This window comes from Vigna unguiculata, chromosome 1 (genome assembly GCF_037176805.1).
Source record: "Vigna unguiculata cultivar grain cowpea cultivar isolate G323 ecotype 2 chromosome 1, ASM3717680v1, whole genome shotgun sequence".
In the NCBI taxonomy this organism is placed as follows: Eukaryota; Viridiplantae; Streptophyta; class Magnoliopsida; order Fabales; family Fabaceae; genus Vigna; species Vigna unguiculata.
In genome coordinates, this window is record NC_140792.1 from 33,539,785 (window position 1) to 33,561,457 (window position 21,673).

General features: G+C 29.4%; 2 protein-coding genes across 18 annotated transcripts; both read right to left on the reverse strand.

Annotated features, from left to right (window-relative positions):
• Positions 1-7,024: 7,024 nt before the first annotated feature.
• On the reverse strand, positions 7,025-13,755 carry LOC114196061 (DTW domain-containing protein). 13 transcript variants are annotated; one of them, XR_014994152.1, is made up of 5 exons: positions 12,920-13,755; positions 11,621-11,697; positions 11,486-11,535; positions 11,275-11,325; positions 9,885-10,585 (listed from the first exon to the last, which is right to left on the reverse strand). XR_014994152.1 is itself a non-coding variant. In XM_028086640.2 (2 exons), the coding sequence occupies exon 1, from the start codon at positions 13,660-13,662 to the stop codon at positions 12,925-12,927; it is 738 nt and encodes a 245-aa protein (XP_027942441.2). In that variant the 5' UTR covers positions 13,663-13,755; the 3' UTR covers positions 11,765-12,287; positions 12,920-12,924. The 13 variants fall into 13 exon arrangements, 1 of the variants encoding a protein (XP_027942441.2); XR_014994142.1 differs by having other exon boundaries at positions 9,885-10,769; XR_014994147.1 differs by having other exon boundaries at positions 9,885-10,769; positions 11,621-11,716.
• A 1,716-nt stretch (positions 13,756-15,471) lies between these two features.
• On the reverse strand, positions 15,472-18,274 carry LOC114193048 (protein FAR1-RELATED SEQUENCE 6-like). 5 transcript variants are annotated; one of them, XM_028082760.2, is made up of 3 exons: positions 18,058-18,274; positions 17,629-17,726; positions 15,472-17,540 (listed from the first exon to the last, which is right to left on the reverse strand). In XM_028082760.2, exon 3 carries the CDS (start codon positions 17,535-17,537, stop codon positions 15,567-15,569), a length of 1,971 nt encoding a protein of 656 aa, XP_027938561.2. In that variant the 5' UTR covers positions 17,538-17,540; positions 17,629-17,726; positions 18,058-18,274; the 3' UTR covers positions 15,472-15,566. The 5 variants fall into 5 exon arrangements, with proteins under 5 accessions (XP_027938561.2, XP_027938550.2, XP_027938557.2 ...); XM_028082749.2 differs by having other exon boundaries at positions 17,625-17,726; XM_028082756.2 differs by having other exon boundaries at positions 17,625-17,897; positions 18,058-18,219.
• Positions 18,275-21,673: the final 3,399 nt, after the last annotated feature.

Genomic DNA, 21,673 nt, shown 5'->3' on the forward strand with positions numbered 1-21,673 from the left:
ACATTATTCTATTACCATCTTCACTCATCTTCCATCTCCACAACGAAAAACTTTACATTGTTCCTTTGCACAGTGCTTGATAATTTAAGAATTAATTAACTTTCAAATTTCAAAGTTAAAATAATTTAATCTAAATATATAAACTACAGCTTTTGTTTAGATAATTATCTTATAGTGGCCACGGTACTTTTTAAAATAAATTAGAATACATTGCGTTAATTTAATTTGAAAACAGATATGAAATATATTACAATGTTCCAGATATGAAGTATCCTTAAGTTGGCTTTGAATCTGGCATGTTTTGGAGGTTCCGAAAGTAAGTGCTTTTGTTGTTCCTTTGTTCATTCATCTCCTTTTCATGTTCCTTTGTTCATTCATCTCCTTTTCAGGTTCGTTTCGTAACATTTTCATTCGCTACTTTGTTTCATGAATTTAATTTAACATTTTGATGCGTCGTTGTGCAGAAGTGATGGTCAAACTTACTGAGTTTTGCGGTTCGTTCGTGATCTTGAAGTGTCAATTACCCAAGGGAGACTTGGAGACCCTGATTTCCATCACCAACGAAGAAGATCTCGCCAACATCTATAACATAAATGAAAAAAGGAAATTGGACAATTACCCAAAGCGAATAATCATAAATGAAAAGGAACAATGGAAAATACCGTTATTGTTTTCTCCAATGAAATCAAATGAAGATAAATAACATCGACAAAGTGAGTGTGAAAACAAAGACAATAAGCAAGGCAAAACAACTTCACGAAAGGAATAGAAATGATGTGGTTGCAGAGAAAAACAAACTGTAAAATAACGGTTACTTTTGAAATAATTTTAAAAATAATAAATAATTTATTATATTATTAAAAAGGGTAAAATAGGAATTAAAGAAAGTGGACACAGAAAGGGGAATCCCCTTTATATATTGTTATAGATACTAGCGAACACATAGACGTTGTAATACTATTTATTAAAAATTTTAAAATTAATGGTTATTTTTACCTATTTTCTATAAAATAAAACTGTTTATCTTTTTCTCTTTTTTTCTTATTCATCAACAATTAATTTTTCTATTCATTTCACTTTATTTTTAACATTTCACTTCATTTTTAATAAATATAAATTTATTTTATATATTAACTTAATAACATTACACTATTATCCATATCTATAACTATAATTATAACTATATATATATATATATATATATATATATATATAAAGAGAATTTTATTTGTGTTCACATTTCATGATTTCAACTTTATTTTACGATATAATTATTTGTAAAATTTTAAAAAATTAACGGTTACTTTTATAAGTTTTAATAAAACTATTTACTTATTTCTTTTTTTTCCTCCTATTCATCAACCGTTATTTTCTCATCTTTTCTTCCTAAATTTCATTTTATTTTTTATAAATATAATTTTATTTTGTTTATTAACTTAATAACATTACAATATCATCTATTACTAATATAATATCATCTATTACTAATATAATAATAATAAGAGAGATAAAAAAGAAAGTAAAAAGAATATATATATATATATATATATATATTAAAAAATACGTACACAATATCATCTATTACTAATATAATAATAATAATAGATAAAAAAGAAAGTAAAAAGAATATATATATATATATATAATTTTTTAAGGTTTAATACATGAGCAGGTCCCTAAACTAAGTGAAATTTTTTAATAATATTTTTAAACTAAAAAAATTGTAATTAAATCCCTGATGTTTTTTCCTAATTTGTGATCGCATTTGTGAAATTAGGAAAATCATTTTAAATTATTGTTTTTCAAGTGATTTCAAGCTTAATTACGCACTTTACTAATTTTGAATGGGAGAGAAATCTAACCATAAGTACTTTCACTTAAATTTAAATCCAATCATCTTTGAAATAATTTTCTTATAAGTGATCCTTCTTCTGTCTTAAAATATTTGCAATTTAAAAATCTTCACATAAATTTAACTACGAACTAAAACAAGTCCCACTTACTGAAAATTTTTATCAAAATAACTTCACTTTATCGATAAATGAAATACTTTTTATGTGTAGTAAACATAAATATTAAAGTAATTTATCTGAGAACAAAATCAGAAATAAACTAATTAATATTTTATTGAAAGCTAAAAATTTCCTAACACTATTTTCATTTTTGTAGACAAAGACAGTATATTGCTATATAATTGATACTTAATGAAGTTAATGATATATCACTATATATAATTGAAAAATGTGTTGGAAAATTCTACTAGCAATATATCAAAACTAACAATCTTTTTAATATCAGCTTATTGTCCTAATTTAACACCAAAAAGCAAGAACTTTTTCTCGCAAGCTACTACATTATTTTTTTCAAAATCAATGGAAAAAAAAAAAAAGCACAAGAAAAGAAAAACAGTAATGAAAGTTTGGTACTTGCCTTCCCTTCGTTATTTGTATTCTTTATCTATGTTGAAATAGAGATGTCAATTTGGTCTAATCCACAGAACTTAATCCTGATCATGTGGATTAGGGTAAAAAAATCCACATTAAAATAAAGTCCTTATCAAAAAAGTTTATAGGACTAAAACTCTCACAAAAGTCCTGTAGATCAGGATTAAAGGACTTTCTTCTTCAATATAAAAATATATATTATTTTTTAAATATATTATTATTGGTATCCGAACAAGAATGACTATCCGAATAGTTAGGGATGGCAAAATGGGTCGGGCCCGACGGGCCGGCCCGCTAGCCCGTCAGTAAATACATGGGCCGGGTCCAGAAATTCAGCCCGTCAACCCGAGATAGCCCGGCCCGTCAAGCTCGCTGGCCCGTCGGGCCAACCCGCGGGCCAAAACGGGCCGGCCCGCAGGCTGTATCACTTAATAAAAAAAACAGCACGTGCACATTTTTTCAGTATCCTTCCCTCACACACACTCTGCGCCGAGACACCTCACACACTATGCGATTGCGTCTCTTCTTCTCGACTCTTCTTTGCGCTCACTTCTCCTCCACCCACGGCGTTCTGGTTCCATTTCAACTTCGTAGCGTTCTGGTTCCATTGCAGGGCTATTTGTGTTGTGATAATTTTCTTGTTTAATAGATCATTGTTGTTGTATTCTTAATTGTAGGAGAATTTCTTTTGGTAATATAAAATTGGGACATTATTCAGTCAACTAAATTTGAAATGAAAAAAATTAAAATCTGATTGGGCCACAAATTATACAAATGAGAAAAAATTGGCGGGCCGGCCCGTCAGCCCGCCAGCCCGCGGGCAGGGCTCAAAAACGCAACCCGTTTTACCATGTCGGGCCAGCCCGGCCCGACCCGTTTAATACGGGCCAAAAACGGGCCAGGCCAAAACGGACCGAGCTAGCCCGTTTTGACACCCCTACGAATAGTTAAAACGACTAAGGTTAAGGCTATGTGATCCTTACTGTTGTGATGTGAACAGAGACATTGAGCATATATGAAGAAAAGAGAAATCACTTTCTTGAAGTGCTTTTATCCTTATGCATTTCTTCATCACGAAATTAAGCAAAACGGGAGAATACTTTATTCATTCAGTAATATTTTTTGCCTTTCTGGTTGAGACACCATGAAACTTTCCCACTGTAAGACCCTTGGCACGAGTACATATGAAACTATAAAAGCGTTCTTGAGTTTTCCCTCATTAAATATTATAATACTATTTTTACATGTTATTTAATTTATCTTTACTTATATATTTATTTTTTATTAAAATTATATTTATGTCATTTAATTTATTTTTAATTACGTTTTATTTTTTTATTATATTTATAATTACATTATTTAATTGATTTCATTCATATTATTTTTATTAAATTTATAATTATATTATTTAGTTTATTTATTTTATTACGGATTGATCTTGTATATTAATTTACATTTTTGTTAGTTTATTTGTTTATGATATATTAATTCATATATAACCACAATAAGAATGAGTATTAGCTACCATAAAATAGGACCGTACAAAAAGATATTATTAGAGTCTATTTGGTGGATTCTAAAACAACACAAAATAAAATATAAATAGCATGTGCTTAGTTATAAAAACATTACTTTGCGGAATGTTATAACATTCCGCAAAATAATGAAAAAAAAATGAATGTTCAAAGTCAATGATAAAAAAAATGATTTTTTATTAATATAAATATGACTCTAAGTAAGAAAATTAAATAAAAAGTAAGGATTTAAATATTTTGTAATCCTATTTTTATTGTATTTTATTAATTTGGTCATTTTTATTTTCGTCAATTTTAACCATTTTTTTATCAACCGTAATTAAATAATTAATGTTTGTTAGTGCATCGCGTAAGTTACTGGTTTATTATTATATTTTTTTAATTTAAAAAAAATTTGTCCACGTCAATTTCAGTAATTGTGTTATTTTTTTTAATGTAATTCTTATATTTGTTATTAATGTTTAATTCAATTCTAATTCTTATTAAAATAAGATGATTTTATCCTTTTTCAAATTGAGACTAAATTTAATTTTTATATAAACATCATATTAGTATTTTTATTAACATTAAAATTTATATTAATTATTTTTTAAATTTAATCATAAATTATTAAATTTGATAATAAATTGAATATAATTCCTAGATTTAATTATTAAATAGAAAATAATTACTTAAAATATTATTAGAATATAATTACTAAATATTTTTTCTAATAAATATATACAAAATATATTAATAATTTTAAAATTGATATTTAAAAATATTAAAAATATGAGAAATATTTTAGAAAAATAAACTAATATCTCTAAAATTGACATTTAAATTTAAAACATTTTAGATTTTAATATCTAAGACACGATGAAATATTAAATGGTTTAGATTTAAATGTCAATTTTAGAAATATTAGTATATTTTTCTAAAATATTTAATAATTATATTTTAATAATATTTTTAATATATTTAAAAATGAATTTAAGAATTATATTCAATTTATAATTAAACCTAATTATTTATAATTAAATTTAAAAATTAATTAATAAGAGTGTCAATTTTAATAAAAATATTAATATAATATTTATATAAAAATTAAATATTATCTCAATTTTGAAATGATAAAATTTTATTATTTTAATAAAAAATAGGACTAAATTGAAAAAAAAATATAAAGACTAATTTTAACAAATTTTAATGACACAACTATGAATTGACTCTAAATTAAAAAATATTAAGAAAAAAAAATCATAAACTAACATGTGGTATGCATTCTTTATAGCTATTTAAACATAACATGTCATGTAGGTTACTAATTTATTGGATCCACGTTGATTTAATCAAGAAAAAATAAAGAGGAAGTATTTTTTTATGGACTCCCAATCCATTATACAATTTAAAATAAATATGCAACCATTGCATTAGATTTTTTATGAAAGGAAACTGTGTGAAGAGACATAGAGATAGAAGTTGGGAATGCTTTTGGTGAGAAAAGAAAAGAACCTATCAGAGAAGGTGAAGAAGAAGAAAAGACCAATTAGTTTATCCTAGAAGAAGAAAATATTAAATAGTTTATTCTGTGCAAGTGTATGCAGAGAAGTTATCTTGGAGTAAATGTTTTATTCCTCATCTCATATATCAGGGTTCCTTCTGTTATTTATCTAGTGTACTCATTGGGGTTTGTTATCACCTTAGTTGGTAAAGAGAATAGTGCTATGTTGATATTTCGAAACTCCAAGAAAAGTTGTGGTGTATCCATTAATTATTATTGGAAGATTTTACTGAACTAGGTTCCATGAGATTTTTTCTTGTTTTGTGTTTGTTGACTCCTCTCTTCTTTATTTAATGTATTTTATTATTTTTCATATTATTTATTTAGGAAAGATTTGATCTAAATTTTATTTTCACTTATTTATTTTTTAATTTTAAAATCTTTCCAACAAAAATAAATTTATTAATCATAGCATTAATTAAGTACACAATAAATAGTGAAAAATAAAAAGTTAAATATATGTTTTGGTCCTCGGCTATAAAGTAAAAATGGAATAGATCCATATCAGAAAAAACTTTAATTTTATTTAGTCTTCTGACCTTTAGAAATGATTGGACTGGTGTCTCTCGCTCAATGGTGCTAAATTTTCTTTGATTTATCAAATTGCATTTCCATCGTGGCATATAAACGGTTTACACACGTGGTAACCTTCTTCTTTATCCCCTACCATTCTTACACACAGAAACAATAGCCATCACCATTCACCTCCATTTCTCCAATCATCATCTCCATTATCATTCACCTTTATTTCTCCAATCATCCTCTCCACTACCATTCACCTCCTCTCTTCTGCTTTTCCCCTTCACCATTATCAAATTTCCACTTGTCTTCCTCACGCACATCACACACAGAGATAATAAGAACAACATCAACCAATGTAATTAAAATCAAGATTACGATCGTAAGAGGTTTATAACAAACAAAATGTTTTATTTTAATTGGATTTTATTTTAATCGATTGAAATTCAATGAAAGTGAATGGAATAGAAAAAAAAACACCCTTTATTTTTAATTGGATTTAAATTTTGTTTTAATTAAAATTCTACTAAATTGAATTTTATTTTAATTGTAATTGGTAGTGACAATACCAATAAAATAAATTTCTAATTGTATTAAATTCTATTTAGGTTAAACAAAACAAAACATGAATTTTAATTGTATTTATTTTTAATTTGGGGTGTTGCAATTGATAATACACATTACAATGAATTTTTAATTGCATTAAGTTTTAATTAGGTTTATTGATAATTACAGTAGGGAAAGAGAGTATATTGCTATATAATTGATAATTAATGAAGTTAATGATATATCACTATGTACAATTGAAAAATCTGCAGGAAAAATTCACTAGTAAATCAAAACTAACCATTTTTTTACTTTTAGCTTAGTGTCCTAATTTAACACCAAAAAGCAAGAACTTCTCCCTAGCTACTACATAATTTTTCAAAAGCAATAGACAAAAAGAACATGAAAAAAGAAATACAACAATGAAAGCTTCGCACTTGCTTCCTTCAGTATTTCTACTCTCTTTGTACATGATACTTACACTTCTGATGTGAACACAGACATTGAGCATATCTCAAGAAAAGAGAGATTACTTTCTTCAACTGCTTTTATCCTTATGCATTTCTTTATCAGTAATTAAGCAAAACGCGGTAATACTTTATTCCTCTAATAAACTATAAGACCCCTTGCCACTGGTTCAGATGAAACTATAAGATCATTGTTGAGTTTTCCTTCATTAAATATCATAAAACAACCCAATCTTGTCCCTTTTTTTCTCATACATGTCAACCTCACCTTCAACAAATGTTCAACCACAGGTTAACTCTACATTGAACATTCCTCCTGACCCAGGAAACAGCTCCCAAAACCCTACTAATTTCTCTTCAAATAGCCATGCCACTACTAATCCACAAAATCATAATCTAAACCAAACCAGAATCACTTTTACACATGTATTGCGTTACTATTGGAAGGGTGTTAATCATAACATTCATTATCCAACCCCACCCCAGATATGGTTAGCACAAAATGTGTATCCTCTGGTGACCCCAATGCGTGTACTTTGTTTCATAGTGAGTCTAATAAGCTTCATGTTAGCATGTTGCTTCTTCATGGAAACCGAGCTTTATAAAACACATGTTAGTGGTGGCCATAACCATGCAAGTCTTGTGGTTTTTGCTGTGATTGTGGTGCACTTTCTCTTCGTGTTTTTTCTTCTCTTCTTCAGCTTCTTCACTTCAGCATACGAGAGGTTCAAGAACCACTTCTTCCTCAAGTCCATAGGAGAATTTATAGTTATGAGGGTCATGTCCCTTTTGATTTCGGGAATTGAACAGAAGCACCAAGATGGGTGTTCTGAATGGCTAACATGTGCTTTTCTCACCATTGATTCACTCTGCATAATCATTTTGCTGAAGCCTGGCCATAACTACTCTCTGCTTGATGCCTTTTTGACATTAACATTGCATTTGGGGTTGGAGGGAGAAGGAATATATGCCTTCACTGCTGATGCTTTTGTCTTTGTGATCATGGCCATCAAGAATTTTCTATGGCTGCACATTGCCAACATGCATGGTAGAGATCAAGAACAACTTCAATTGGTTTGGTATGATTCACATCAAATTGATCATTTCTCTTCAGTGTGAAAGCAGGAGCAAGTAGCAGTAGATAGCAGAATGAAATGTTAATTTGGGTTAGAAAATAACAGAAACAGTGTAGTATTCTATGTAAGCTCTATCTTTAATGACATGTATTATTTGTTGAAATTTATTGAAAATTAAATAAAAAACTTTATAGGTTTGAGTCTTTGTTTAATGACTGCATTCATGACTATGTAATTCTTTTTATAAAATTTCACTGGTAATAAAGTGTTCCTAAAATTTCTCTCATATATGTGCTTTATGAAAGTGTAAACATTAAGTGATGTAGCCACAACACCTTTGAAAAGAAATCAGAGATAGGAAAAAAATTAAGTAACGAGTATGATATGTGGTAGGAAATGAAAGAGAGATACAATGGAGATGTCAATATTAAGCTGTTTGAAAAAATTAGAGAATAGATAACTTTGACTCGTATATATATTTTTATTTACTTATAAGGTGTTACGTTGCACCTTAACATAAAATAATCAGTTTACAATCTCTGAAACTGATTGGTTTAGGAAATTTCTGAAATGAAAAGTAAAAGCATAATTATTAATTAAATGCAAATCGTCATTAATATCAATAAAAAAAACAATACAAGAGGATATTGAACATTAAGTTATAGAGAATTCTTTGGTGTTCAACATTTTTCTTTTTAACTTTTAATTTTAGAATACTGTCTAAATCTTAACATTACAAGTTGAGTCCCGCGTAAGGTGGTATAAATTGAAGCCAATGAATATAAAATTCTCCGTGTTGTACTTTTCGAATTATGCTAACTGGAAATCAAAGTCTGGAAAACTTCTAGGTTGAACAATCTAAAAATTTAAAAGTTTTAAATTATACAATATGGGGATTATTCTTTTCTTTAAAAATTACATAATTTAGAAATAATTTTTTTAATACTTTTATATTACATAATTCAAAAGTCAATCCAGAAATTAAAATTGATTAATCTATAATTACATATAATCTGAAAACCATAATGGTTTCCAAATTGTACAAATCTAAAAGTTAACTTTTACGTTCAAATTACACAATCTAAAAACCACTTTTTACAACAAAAATGAAAATTTTAATATTTGCGGAGTACTGGACAAAAATATGAAGGTGTAGAAAGAATTTGCCTACATTGGATGTGAATATGGTTTTTTTTTCTAGCTTTGGGGATACCAAATAGGCCATTCTTACCGTGCAAGTTACATAAAATATGTTTTGGTGCTTTCTCCACGTGTCACCATTCATCATCTAACATGTGTTTTCATTTATACGTCATTTAATTTATTTAAAATATTGAAATTAATCCCTTTTTATGAAAAATTAATAAAAAATCAATTTTATAGATAACATAAAAGGTGAGTATCTCTGTATTAAAAATAATATGAAGGTAAGTGTCATTTCTAAATACTCGAAGACGTAGACTTATATAAACATTATAGAGTATGAATGATGAATATTAACTTCATGTAAGTGCAATTTTTCCATAAAAGAAACTGAAAGACAAATGCTAAAAGTAGAAGTACACATGCATCTGAAAAGTTAATAAAAGAAAACTAAAGCAAGAATATATATTAAAAAGTAAAAAAAAATGAAATGCTGGTTTGACAACTTTAATAAGAGCTTTAATATTATAGATAAGTAGATAGATGCAAATTGTAATTAAAATTTTTAGAATTTATATCTTAACTAGCACTAATTACAAAAATAAAAGAAGTGGCCATGCACGTTACCCGATTCTACTCTCGAATAGTCCTGTCCTTAGGAAAAGTATAGCATGGTAATCACATTCTAGACTTTGCAGCTAAATATTTGGGATTTGAATTTTTACAAAACTTGGAAAATGGAGACACAAAACAAGCACCTGCACCTCCTTTTCGACAAGTATCAAGTATTCATTATTCCTTTCCTTCAGATGTTGATTTAGATTTATACTTCCCTTCTCGGTTAGTATTACGGTATAAGATGCTGATTGCTCTACAACAATTATAAAAACCTACAATAAAGACGTCATTCAACACACATCACAATTTCCTAAGCCTAAGCCATACACGCACCTTGGTAACACATCCAAGTGAATCCAACTCAACCCATTTCGTATGCCACGTCCAAACCCAAACTATGATGGTTTTCTGCAAACCATATGCAACTCAACCCAAGATCATGTTAGGAATGATCCAACTTTTCACTAAAAGGGAACGAGTAAAGTGTTTTAGGAATGGGTGGCTCTGGCAATTTTTAGTCCATTACCATAGTTTGGCGGCTAATTCCAAGTATGGTAATGTCTCTGGAACGAAAGATCCAGTCATCCTCTGATGACCCCAATGCGCATATTTGAATTCTTCTGTAGTTTGTTGGGCTTTCCTGTGGAACTTTCATGGAAACCGAGCTTTAAATATCAATTATCAGCTGATCTGCCTAGTCATTGTAACAAGCAGGCGGCATCAGGGACATCGCTTCTATGATGGCAGACACCAGTGGTCTATCTTTGAACAACTATGGTATCTTCATCTAGTTTTCTGTTATCAATTATCTCTTTAGCCTCAGCTTATTACGAATGGTACATGTGTGGGTTTTGACAGATCATCCATCACGAGTGTACCTGGTGCAATATACATAAGAAACCAATTCCCCAGCTCCTTCATGAAGTTGATCATGTTTTTTCGTTTTTTACAAATCCTGAATATGGTATCTCATGCCATAGATTAGTAGCGAGAATATGAGCTTTTAGGACTAAGTTGATTTTGACTTATACAGTGCCTCATTGTTTTCTTTCATTTTTTTGTCTCTCAAAAAAATTATGTATAACTGTCTTGGAAAAACATTAACATGCAAAAGTAATTAACCTACGTTATTACAAGTTATATATAACTCTCTCTCCCTCCCTCTCTTCACACACACACATACATATATATCACTTATTCAATTTTCTCCACTATCCTTTCCTTCAAAACTTGTTTGACACTATCTGTAAATGCAATGACTTCATTTCTTATTTGACAAAAAAGGCACAAGTTAGAGGGTTGCCCAGCACCTCAGCTTTGGAAAGATTGAACTATATACATAAGGAATGTACAATTAGAATGAGTAGAGATCTAAAAAAATACCTGAGGAAGTCGATGTCAAAAATGGTCTGCAGTCTCCTCTCATGTCTTAACCTACGCTCCACATTCATATTGATTTTGATCAGTAAAATTTGTTTTTTCCTTCCCTATTTTTGAAGTGTATATATTCATGAAGTGATGAAGAAAAGCAAATAAGAGGAATAAATAGTTAGAGCACCATATTACTCAAATCAACTTAGTCCTAGAAGCTCACATTTTCACCATCTAAATTCTTCCATGTGAAATCTCAGCTTCATGAAGAAACTGAAAAACAATGAAGATTCTTGAGTTTCACTGTCACCCGTATCATATCTTTTCTAGAACACAAATTTATTTCATGTTATAATACCTCAAAATGAGACGAACTACAACACTAGTAGGCACAGCCCGTGAATCCCAATTCCTCTCTGTTTTGTTAGCTTATCACTGCAAACGGGAATGTAAACTGTTTATTTGTTATGAGGAAATAGTAAGATTTCTTTTGCCATAAATGTTAATGTAATTTTCAATTGCAATCCACAGCACTAGCTGGTAATATTCTCTCTTTCGAGTGAGGATGAAAATTACTCTGTTTCTACATTAAGTGCAAAAGCTTAAATTAGCAAACCATGGCCATCCATTTATTTGGTGTGTGCACATGATATAACTTCAACATATTTATACCTTCCTATAACCTTTGTAAGCTGTTGTGTGTGACTTTCAACATAATTCAAACTTAGTTTTGAACCACTCGAGTTTTAAAAATGTAGGTCATCAAGAAATTGATGATTTTGGTTTGAGTGTAATGTGGAACTTCAAAACTATATCGTGTAAAATTTTAGGCCTCTCTATCAGCACATCAACAACACACAGGAAAACTAGAATCCATTTACCAAACATGCACTAACAAGTGACATAGCGTGACTTCCAAATAATGCATACACTCTCTTATCTCGAGTTCAAATGTCAGTATGCAGATATCATTGAAATCCAGGACCATATGAAGGATTTGACTCCTCTAAGCTGAGGAGATGCGCCTAACAGAATAAAGGGCAATAACAAATCACAGGTTTAAAATTAAAATTACATAAGATTAAAGATATATTTAACAAAATTTAAAACTAACTATAATTATAATCACAATCTTTAATAGTCAACTACTAATTGCACTTTGATTCTCCAAAGTGCAGTTCCATCACTTCAAAGGAGCCAAATCTCCATAAGAAATCAGATAATGGTTGATGACCTTGATAATGATGCATACAACTATCAACTAGATTGTAATGCAATGTAATAAATATTCACCCCCATAGTATCATATTTCATAATGCCTAGGAAATTTTGAGGAATACCAGCAACACACTCGTAATACACTCTTCAGAACACAATAATTTTTATCAGTTGAAATTTATTAAAAATCTCAAAATTTTATGAGTCTCTCATCTTAACGATCATTTTCATGATAACTTCTACTTCCTTTTACCAAACATCCATATGGACAACAACTACCATAATAAACCAAGTTTGCTTAGTTGAATTGACCTAATGGCATCTATAATCTATAATTATTTCTAAAACACAAAAAAATGTACTCATCACATAAATCCACAAATCCAAATGCTACGATTACAAGCAACCCCAAAAGAAAGAAAGAAATCTACTAACTAACCTCGATCAGGAACCCTCCTTCTTTTCGTTTTCCTCGGTCTTCTTCTTCAACAACTTCGGCCTGGGCTTCACGGGCTTCAAGAACCCAGCCTGCAACCTCACCATCTCCCTCAAAACTCCAACCAGCTTCTCTTCAATCTCGGGCCCATTGGGCTCAAGCACGCGCAAGGCCCGAGCCACAGCCTCCATTGTGCTAACGCACCCCGCGAAAGGCTCCTTCCTCAAAATCAATTCGGAGTCATAAATGCTTCCGCCGCCAACACTCTCATCCACGTCCAGACAAACCCTAGTGGCGAACCCGGAGAGGAAATCCTCGCTGGCCCGCACCATCTCTCGAGCGTGCTGCCACGTGGCGTCGAAGGCGATGAGGACGAGGTCGGCGGAGGGGTGCACGGCGGAGATGTGGAGGGCGGGGGTTGTGGAGGAGCTGGAGGAGGGGAAGAGGTAGAGGGCGGCGGGAGAGCGGTCGAGGATTGGGGAGAGGCCGCGACGGAGGCGGCGGGAGGTGACGGAGGAGGCGCGGAGGAGGGACTTGTTGAGGATTGGGGTGGTGGAGAGCTTGTGGCGAGCTTCGTGAGGGTGTTGCACGATGAGGATGCGAGTGGCGGTTTGAATCGGAGGAAAGGGAAGCGCGTGGCAGAGACAGACGCGCGTGGGACGGTCGCAGTTGGAGCAGATGGAGCGACGCTGAGGCTCCGGCGAAAGAGCGTCTTCTTCTGCTTTAGGCTCCATGCAATGTAACATTATAACACTTGCCCTTCCTCCATCTACACACTCCTCGAAACACAGGTCATGTAACAGCCTAACAGCACAACGCTCCGCAAGACATTATTAACTTTTGTTCTAACATTTAAAAAATAATTATTTTGAGATGTATCTAACTTCGTTCAATTTTATAGAATTTTAGTCATCTTTTTAGATGTATTAAACTATCTTATATTAAACTTGCACAAAATATAAATATAAGTATAAGATTAAATATGATATAATTATATGCGTTTAGAATTAAATATGTTTTTATAAAAATCCAAAATTCATTGTTATTTAGTTTTTAAGTTTTAAAAATTTATATATATATATATATATATATATATATATATATATATATATATTCTTTTTAATATTTCAATATAATTGTAATTATATTAACATGTTAACCAATATTTTTTTACATAGCGTTGGAGTTATTTATAATTTTTTTTACACATTAGTAATTTAGAACTTTATTTTTAATACATAAAAAAAATTAATATTCTTAAATCAAAATGATTATATCATTTTTAAATTGATCAACATAAATGTGTTAGAGTTTAAAAATATATTAAAATTTAAAAATTACGAAATTTAGTATCATGTTAAAATTTATTATAAATTATAAATATATTTAATTCATTTATTTATTCTGATAATCTTTCTATATCTTTTATGTTCTTTTTTAGAATTTTGTATAACTTATTATATTATTTATTGAGCTTTTTCTATTGTGTCACTTAATTAGTTAAGATCGATGATTAGGATTGAATGATTCGTATATAATTGTAAATTGTGAAAACGTAACACGGATCCCAGATTTTACTTTTTATTTTTATACAAACATAATACATATTATCACACGCACATCCATAAAAATAAAATTAATCCTTTGTCAATATTTAATCAGTTTACAAATTCATCCTTCTCTACAACTTCATCAAGCTGAATTCGTCTAATATAAATAATTCAAATTAAAAGAAAAACTAAAAGATTTTCATTAGTTCTATCTCCTTTCCTCCATGAAAAAGAGGGATAACAAAAATATCATCTTCTTGACCACCGAAAGTTTGACCATCATCTCCATTTAATTTGGGAGCATCATTTAAATATATATTTTCATTCTCTCCTCCTCCTTCAACATATGTCAAGCTCAAATATACATTGTCAAGAAATATTGATGACCTGAAGTTTAAGTAGTAAATTAAATAATTGTTTAAACTTAATTCATTCATTGTTAATGCAATTTTCGTTTTTTTTTTCATTTAAATATTTATGTTGAATGGTTTTAAAAAATTATGATGTTATTCTTGCATTTATATTACAGAAATTATCAATCATAATTGATTATTAGGCTTAATATTTGTGGTTTGTTTTATATATTTCATTATTAGGCTTAATATAAATTTTATAATTATGAGACATTCATTAAGTTAGAATTATGACTAACACAAATTTATAATCATCAATGTAAATAATAAATAGTGTGGTAGAAAAGGTATGTTAGTGAAAACATTGTAAGTATTTTGTCCTTGTTTTGCTTGATGACAGTTCAAAATTAGGCTCTAAGCTTTATTTTTGCACTTTGTGTATGCTACATTTATTGTTTTATGTTCCATTCCTTTGTGTGCTAAAATTAATTTTGCAAGAATTTTAATTTATTCTCTTATTAAGTTTAATATATAGTACAGTTGCTAAAGCATCTTTACACATTCTTTATGTCTGTCTCGTTGTACTGCACAAGAACTAGTTAAATCCATTTCATTAAAAAGTATCAACAGTAACCATTAAAAAAGTATAGAATTATGATAACCAAAATCCATAAGACAACTTTTGCAACTAAAGTTAGTCATATTTACATGAATTCAAAAAATATTTTATCCTTAAAAACTTCATGTTCAATGTATCATATTATTGTGTTTCTCTACATCCACAAGAGAAGAGCTTATCGGTAACGATGTCCATGAGTCAAGTTTCTCCTTCAAGTTGCAGAGGGTATCCTTTACAAAAGAACTTGTACCCTCAAATTCAGCAGCAGCAGCAGCAATACTGTTGAATTGTTTGCATAACAGATCAAACCTCTGCACTTGAGGTTCAAAATGCACAACACCATAGCTGGTTTTTATACAAACATGCTTCCTCAGAATATTTTTCTTCCATCTGTCTAAAATATATTTACAGGGCACCTCCTTCACTCTCTCTTGTGACAGTACTGCAAGCGAGTGCCTACAAAGTATACCTCTCAACTCAAACAACCGACAATTGCATTTTATATCACAATCTTCCCTGTTATATATGACTTCAACCACGGATTCCTTAGGCTTATCCTCTGTTATCATATCCTCTATCACATTGTAGCGACAAATAGAACCATCTTCACAAGCAACAAAAACGTTACAATCAGCCTTTCCAACAAATTCACGTTGAACCTCCAGAAACTTGGCATGAGTGTAAGCAGATTGAAACTGCCTCTCAAGTGGAGATTTGGTAACACAAGTCTGACTGTTACTGGATGAATGTATGTCAGCTATATACTCCTTCTCAGCCTTATATTGCAAGGCATTATTGTACTGATCAACAAATTGCTTCAAAGTTGTTTGTTGGTTTATAAATCCGTCAAAAATTGCATGCCTACTTTCACTTTGCGGATTAGTACACATTCCAGCCCAAAAACCACCTCGTACAAAGGAAGGAGCCCAGCGATGTCGCTCAAGGAACAATTCCTTCAACCATTTATTGTCTTTGAGGCCAAAATCCTCCACAATCTTCTTCCATTTCCCCTCAAATTCATCTGTTGTTGGTGTGTCATAGACTACACTATGCATACGATCTCTTAAGGACTTGCAATTAGCATACTCATGGATCAGTTGGGGAAGCTTTTCCATTATATTTGACAAACACCACCGATGTCGAATGGAGGGGTATACAGTGTCAAGTGCTTTCTGCATGGCCCTGCAGCAATGATCTGTTACGATTCCTTGTGGGGGTACACCAGACATGCAATGCAACAATGATTCGAACAACCAAGCAAATGCCTCTGAGTCGTCAGATGATAACAACCCACAACCAAACAGCACAGATTGCCCATGATGGTTAACTCCAATGAAAGTTACAAGTGGCACTTTGTAGTGATTGGAAAGGCATGTAGTATCAACTGTCACCACATCACCAAACGATTCATATGCAGCTCTACTCCTTCCATCAGACCAAAAAACATTCTTCGCGCTGAACATATCATCCAAGTCAACTGCATAGAAGAAGTTTCTATCTTGTTCTTGCATCCTCACCAAATACTTCTGTAGGGCATCACCATCTCCATTTTCTCTAATCCAATGTCTTTCTATCTGAAGGTAATTTCCGCAATTATTTTGCTCTGAGATCTTCTTAACACCCATGTCAATAACTTCTGGATCCAATTTCCTTATACACTTCATCTCAATAGTAATTCTCTGAGAACCCAACTCATGATTATGACCGAGAGTAACTGCACTAATTTGATAGGTTCCATCTTTGCGTAAAGTCAAATTTATCCTAGCAGTACAATACTGTTTCTTTGATTCATCAATAGCAGTTCTTGATCTCTCGGAACATACAAGTATCAAATATTTAACTTTGCCTTCACCTCCCCTTTTTGAGGTTCTAGTCTTGACGCTGAAGCCCATTTGGTCGGCATATTTTGTGTAATACAGTCTTGCCTCAGCTTCTGACCTAAAGATCATTCCAGGTCGTGGCACAGGATAATCATCATCATTTTCATCCAAACTAATGGATCCAATCTTACATTCTTTTGGCAAACGAGAGATCAAGTGTTCCTCATTCCCAATGGAAATAATATCTAACGGAGCATCTGAATGACATCGTTCACCCATTTCCTACAGGAAAAGCAACCTAGTCAAAATTCAAAACCATGAATTTAGGAATGTAAGCATGTAATTACAATTCATTATATTTTTTACCTACAAGGTTTTAAGGAACACACTGCAATTAGTATTTCAGCCACAACCCCTAGGGTTTCAGAGTCACTGCAACTGCAATTGGTCACATTTATCCGTAATTTCCTACAATATAAAAATCTTTATGAAACTGTAACTGGCACTGTGATCACAATTTTAAACCTTGTTTACTCAAATTATACTCGGATCTAGAAAATATCTTCTTAGCACCAGGATGAGGGCTACAGTATATAAACATTTTGTTGCGGATGCTATTCAAAACACAAATTAACAATTCTACAAGCAAGAAGCAAATACAGGATTAGATAAAATAGTTAAAAAAATCATCAAAATTTGCAGAATTTGCCTTACCAAGACGTGTAAAATTCTTTAAGGGACAATGAAACTGAAAATTGTTTTAGACAAGAAGAGTAAAAAGGGAGAAGTTCATAAATACCCAAAGCTCAAAATGGTGCTGGTTTGGCCTCTACCCTAATTAATATTAGTCTTCACTTCCTCTGAAACTCTCTCTCAAAGCAGTGTTTTTTCGTTAGGGGAGAAGGGAAGGGCTTTGACGCACAGTTTCTAAAGTTTTAGGGCATTTTTTGTTTTGACTTTTTTTTTTCGACTTTACTCTGAGGATCGAATGTTTTTTTTTTTATCAACAAAAACATGAGGAGTGAAAAAAAAGTGAGTATGGTCAGTATGAAATAAAATCAGAAAAAAAAAAAAACAGTCTCGTTAATTGTGAAGGAACACGTAAAGACAGTAATTGAATTTTGTAAAGATTTAAATATATTTTTAATATGTATAGTTTTACATATTTTATTTCGTATAACTTTTTTACTGTAAATTTGATTCTTTAATTTTTTAAATTAAATTATTATAGTAAATCATGAATATACCATTCAATCCAATGTTTGACTAAACTTCTTTTTCTTCTAAAAAATAAAAATAACATTAAAGCATCTAATTTTAAAAAGGCAAATACTTATATGAAGAAGAGACTAGTATTTCAAGATACAAGCTCTATCAAAAAATCTATTTATCTCTAAACAACAATAATAATAATAATAATAATAATAATAATAATAATAATAATAATAATAATAATGCAATTTTCTTTCTTCTCTTGTCCATATTATGTTTTCATATCAATCTTAATTAACATTACTAGTTTTAGCATATTTAATATCTGTTGTATAAATTTTCTCAACAGTAGTTTATCTGGAATGTTTATGGATTAAAATTCACAAATATGTTAATGAATAGTTTTTTTAATTTAAAATTGGTAGGATATTTTCTACTCTGTTTTTTTTAATCTTTAAGATAGTTTCTTATGAATTTTTGAGATCAAGAAACTTTGGAGGTAATTTTCTATACAGTTACAATTCTCAACAAAATTAGGTGACTTTTTACACATTCTTAGCATTAAGTAATTTTCATGAGAATTTAAAGTTTATAATAAATTCTCGAAAACTTTTTGTAAGAAAATTTCGAAATCTTTATTTTTTTCACTACAAATTCCTAAAATATTGAAAATTGCTTATGTTTGGCATACAATCTACGAAGTATGTTTTGTATATACATTATCTAATTAGCATACATGTACATTTTCATGGGACTTACTGGACATTTTGATAGAAACATTATCTAATTTTTCAAGTTTTTTTTTTAAGATTTCTCTTCTTAAGTTGGGTGAGTAGTAATAATATGTAATTTAAGAAGGTAAGAGAAGAGAATATTTTAACCAAAAAAAAATTAAACTGGTCTGTTTGTAATTAGCAACCACTTGAGTTTTAGTAAGTCAACTAATACCGTAAATATTTAAATGACATGTATTTAAAACCACTTCATGAGTTTGAATTAAAATCGATTTAAGGATAAAGTAAGTAAAATATTTGTTTTAGATTTTCAATAAAAAGTCTAAAAAAAATTTACTAATATTTTTTTTATTAAATTAACTACAAAATTATATTTAAGAAAAAAATTATCAAAAATATTTTTTGGTATTAACATATCTCTATTAAATTAATTACAAAATTATTTTTAAGAAAAAAAATCTAAAAAAAATATTTCATTATTAATATAGTTTTATTAAATTAATTATAAATTTATGTTTGAGAATAAAATTTAATTTAATTATTATTAGTTTTTTTTTTTATTTTTATTGGTATTAAAAATGATATTTAATGGGTTATAACCTTTTTCTAATAAATTATAATTTTGTTTACGAAGAAGAGAATGATTAGTTATATTTATTATCTTATAATGAATTTGGACATCATTTTCTTGATTGATCTCTATGTGCCCTTTCTTGCCTTTCTTGTGTTCTATAATCTTTTTTTAGGGTTAGTTGCCATATTTCTTTTCTTAAATCTCATATTTAGTATATTTTTTCTTTTTGTTAGTGTCGTTGTTCTTTTAATTATATTTGTTGAATTTGTATTGTTATAACTAGAAATGTGTTTATTTTGTTTAGTTTTGTTTTTCGATACTTTTCGATTTTCGAGTTTTTATAATTTTTTTTGTTTGCATAAGAAATTGAAATTTTTCTACAAAACTATTAATTAGATTAAGGTTAGTGTAATGATGAAGCTATTAAACAATTAAAAGTTCTTCTTTCATTTTTTTTAAGTACATAGAAAATGGATTTGAAAATACATTGATTTTTGTCAAGGAAATCGCTCTTGAAATAAATGTAGAACCTAATTTTTGTTAAAAATGTATTAGACGCAAAAAGAAATAATTTGATGGAAAGTTTGAAAATGAAATGGTAAAATTCCTTCAAGAATCATTTAAAATTTATTACTTTTTTTATATTATAGATAAATTAATTACCACACTTAAAAGTAGATTTAAATAATTTAAAATATATGAAAATATTTTTGGTTTTTTTATGTAGTGTTAAAAAATTAAAGTCACTAGATTGTGCATTTTTAAAAAGAAAAGTGCTTAAACATCGAAAAATCTTTCAAACATGATAATTTGTTAAATATTGATGAATTTGATTTATTTTCAGAATTAAATATCTTGAGAAAAATTACAGGTTTAGAAGATGATAAACCAATTGACATTCTTAATTATATAAAAAAAATAGATTTTTTTTTCAAATACATATATAACTTATATAAAATAATGTTAACAATTTCAATGTCAATTCCTTTAGTTGAAAAAAAGGTGCTTCAGCCAAAAGAGTCTTTCAAAAGCCAAAGATAATAACAATTTACTTAACATCAATAATGTCTCATAGAAAGATTAAACCAATTAATAACCTTTATTATCTATTGAAAAAAAAATATTAAATAAAATTAATTATAACAATTTAATAAATAACTTTGTATTAAAAAAAATCTCAAAAAATAAATGTTAAATAGAAAAATATCATTTTGTAAGTTTAAAGGTCTCCAAATTTCTTTAACCACCCCTAATTCAAAACGCAACCAATTATCATTAAAACATAAAATATTGTGTGGAAGATAATTACTTAAGGATTGTAACGAGAGTCATCTAAAATATCACAAAATTTTTGTTCACCTTGAGAAGTTGAGATAATATTAGTTGCGATTTTTTTTTTTTTTTTTATGTTGATGGTGTTTATTCAAATCTCCTTATTTACTGTTTTATTTATTCACTAATGAATCAGAGATGTATTAATATGACCTATCAAACCTTTTATCCAAATTGAGAAAAAAAAAATGTAAGATTATATAAGGCAGATAGTTGTTTCACAAAGTTGTCATAGGCTATTTTAACACATCTTAGAAAAACAAATCTTAATATTGACTTATACATTGTGAAATCTTGTTGTTTGAATTTGTCATCTTTAATTAATTTTAGAAATTATATTTGGGTATCTCCACACAATTAATTGGTATGAATTGATTTTAGAAATTGACTAAGGATTTCTAAAGTAAAACCAAACAGTTATATTATATTATCTTTTGTATAATTCTTGTGTCTCATTAGAAACATTTATGTTTTAAATTTTTTTTGTTTCAAAAGCAACTAATCTAAATACATAAATATGGTTACTTATTTATATTACCTATCTACAAATTTAGACAATACAT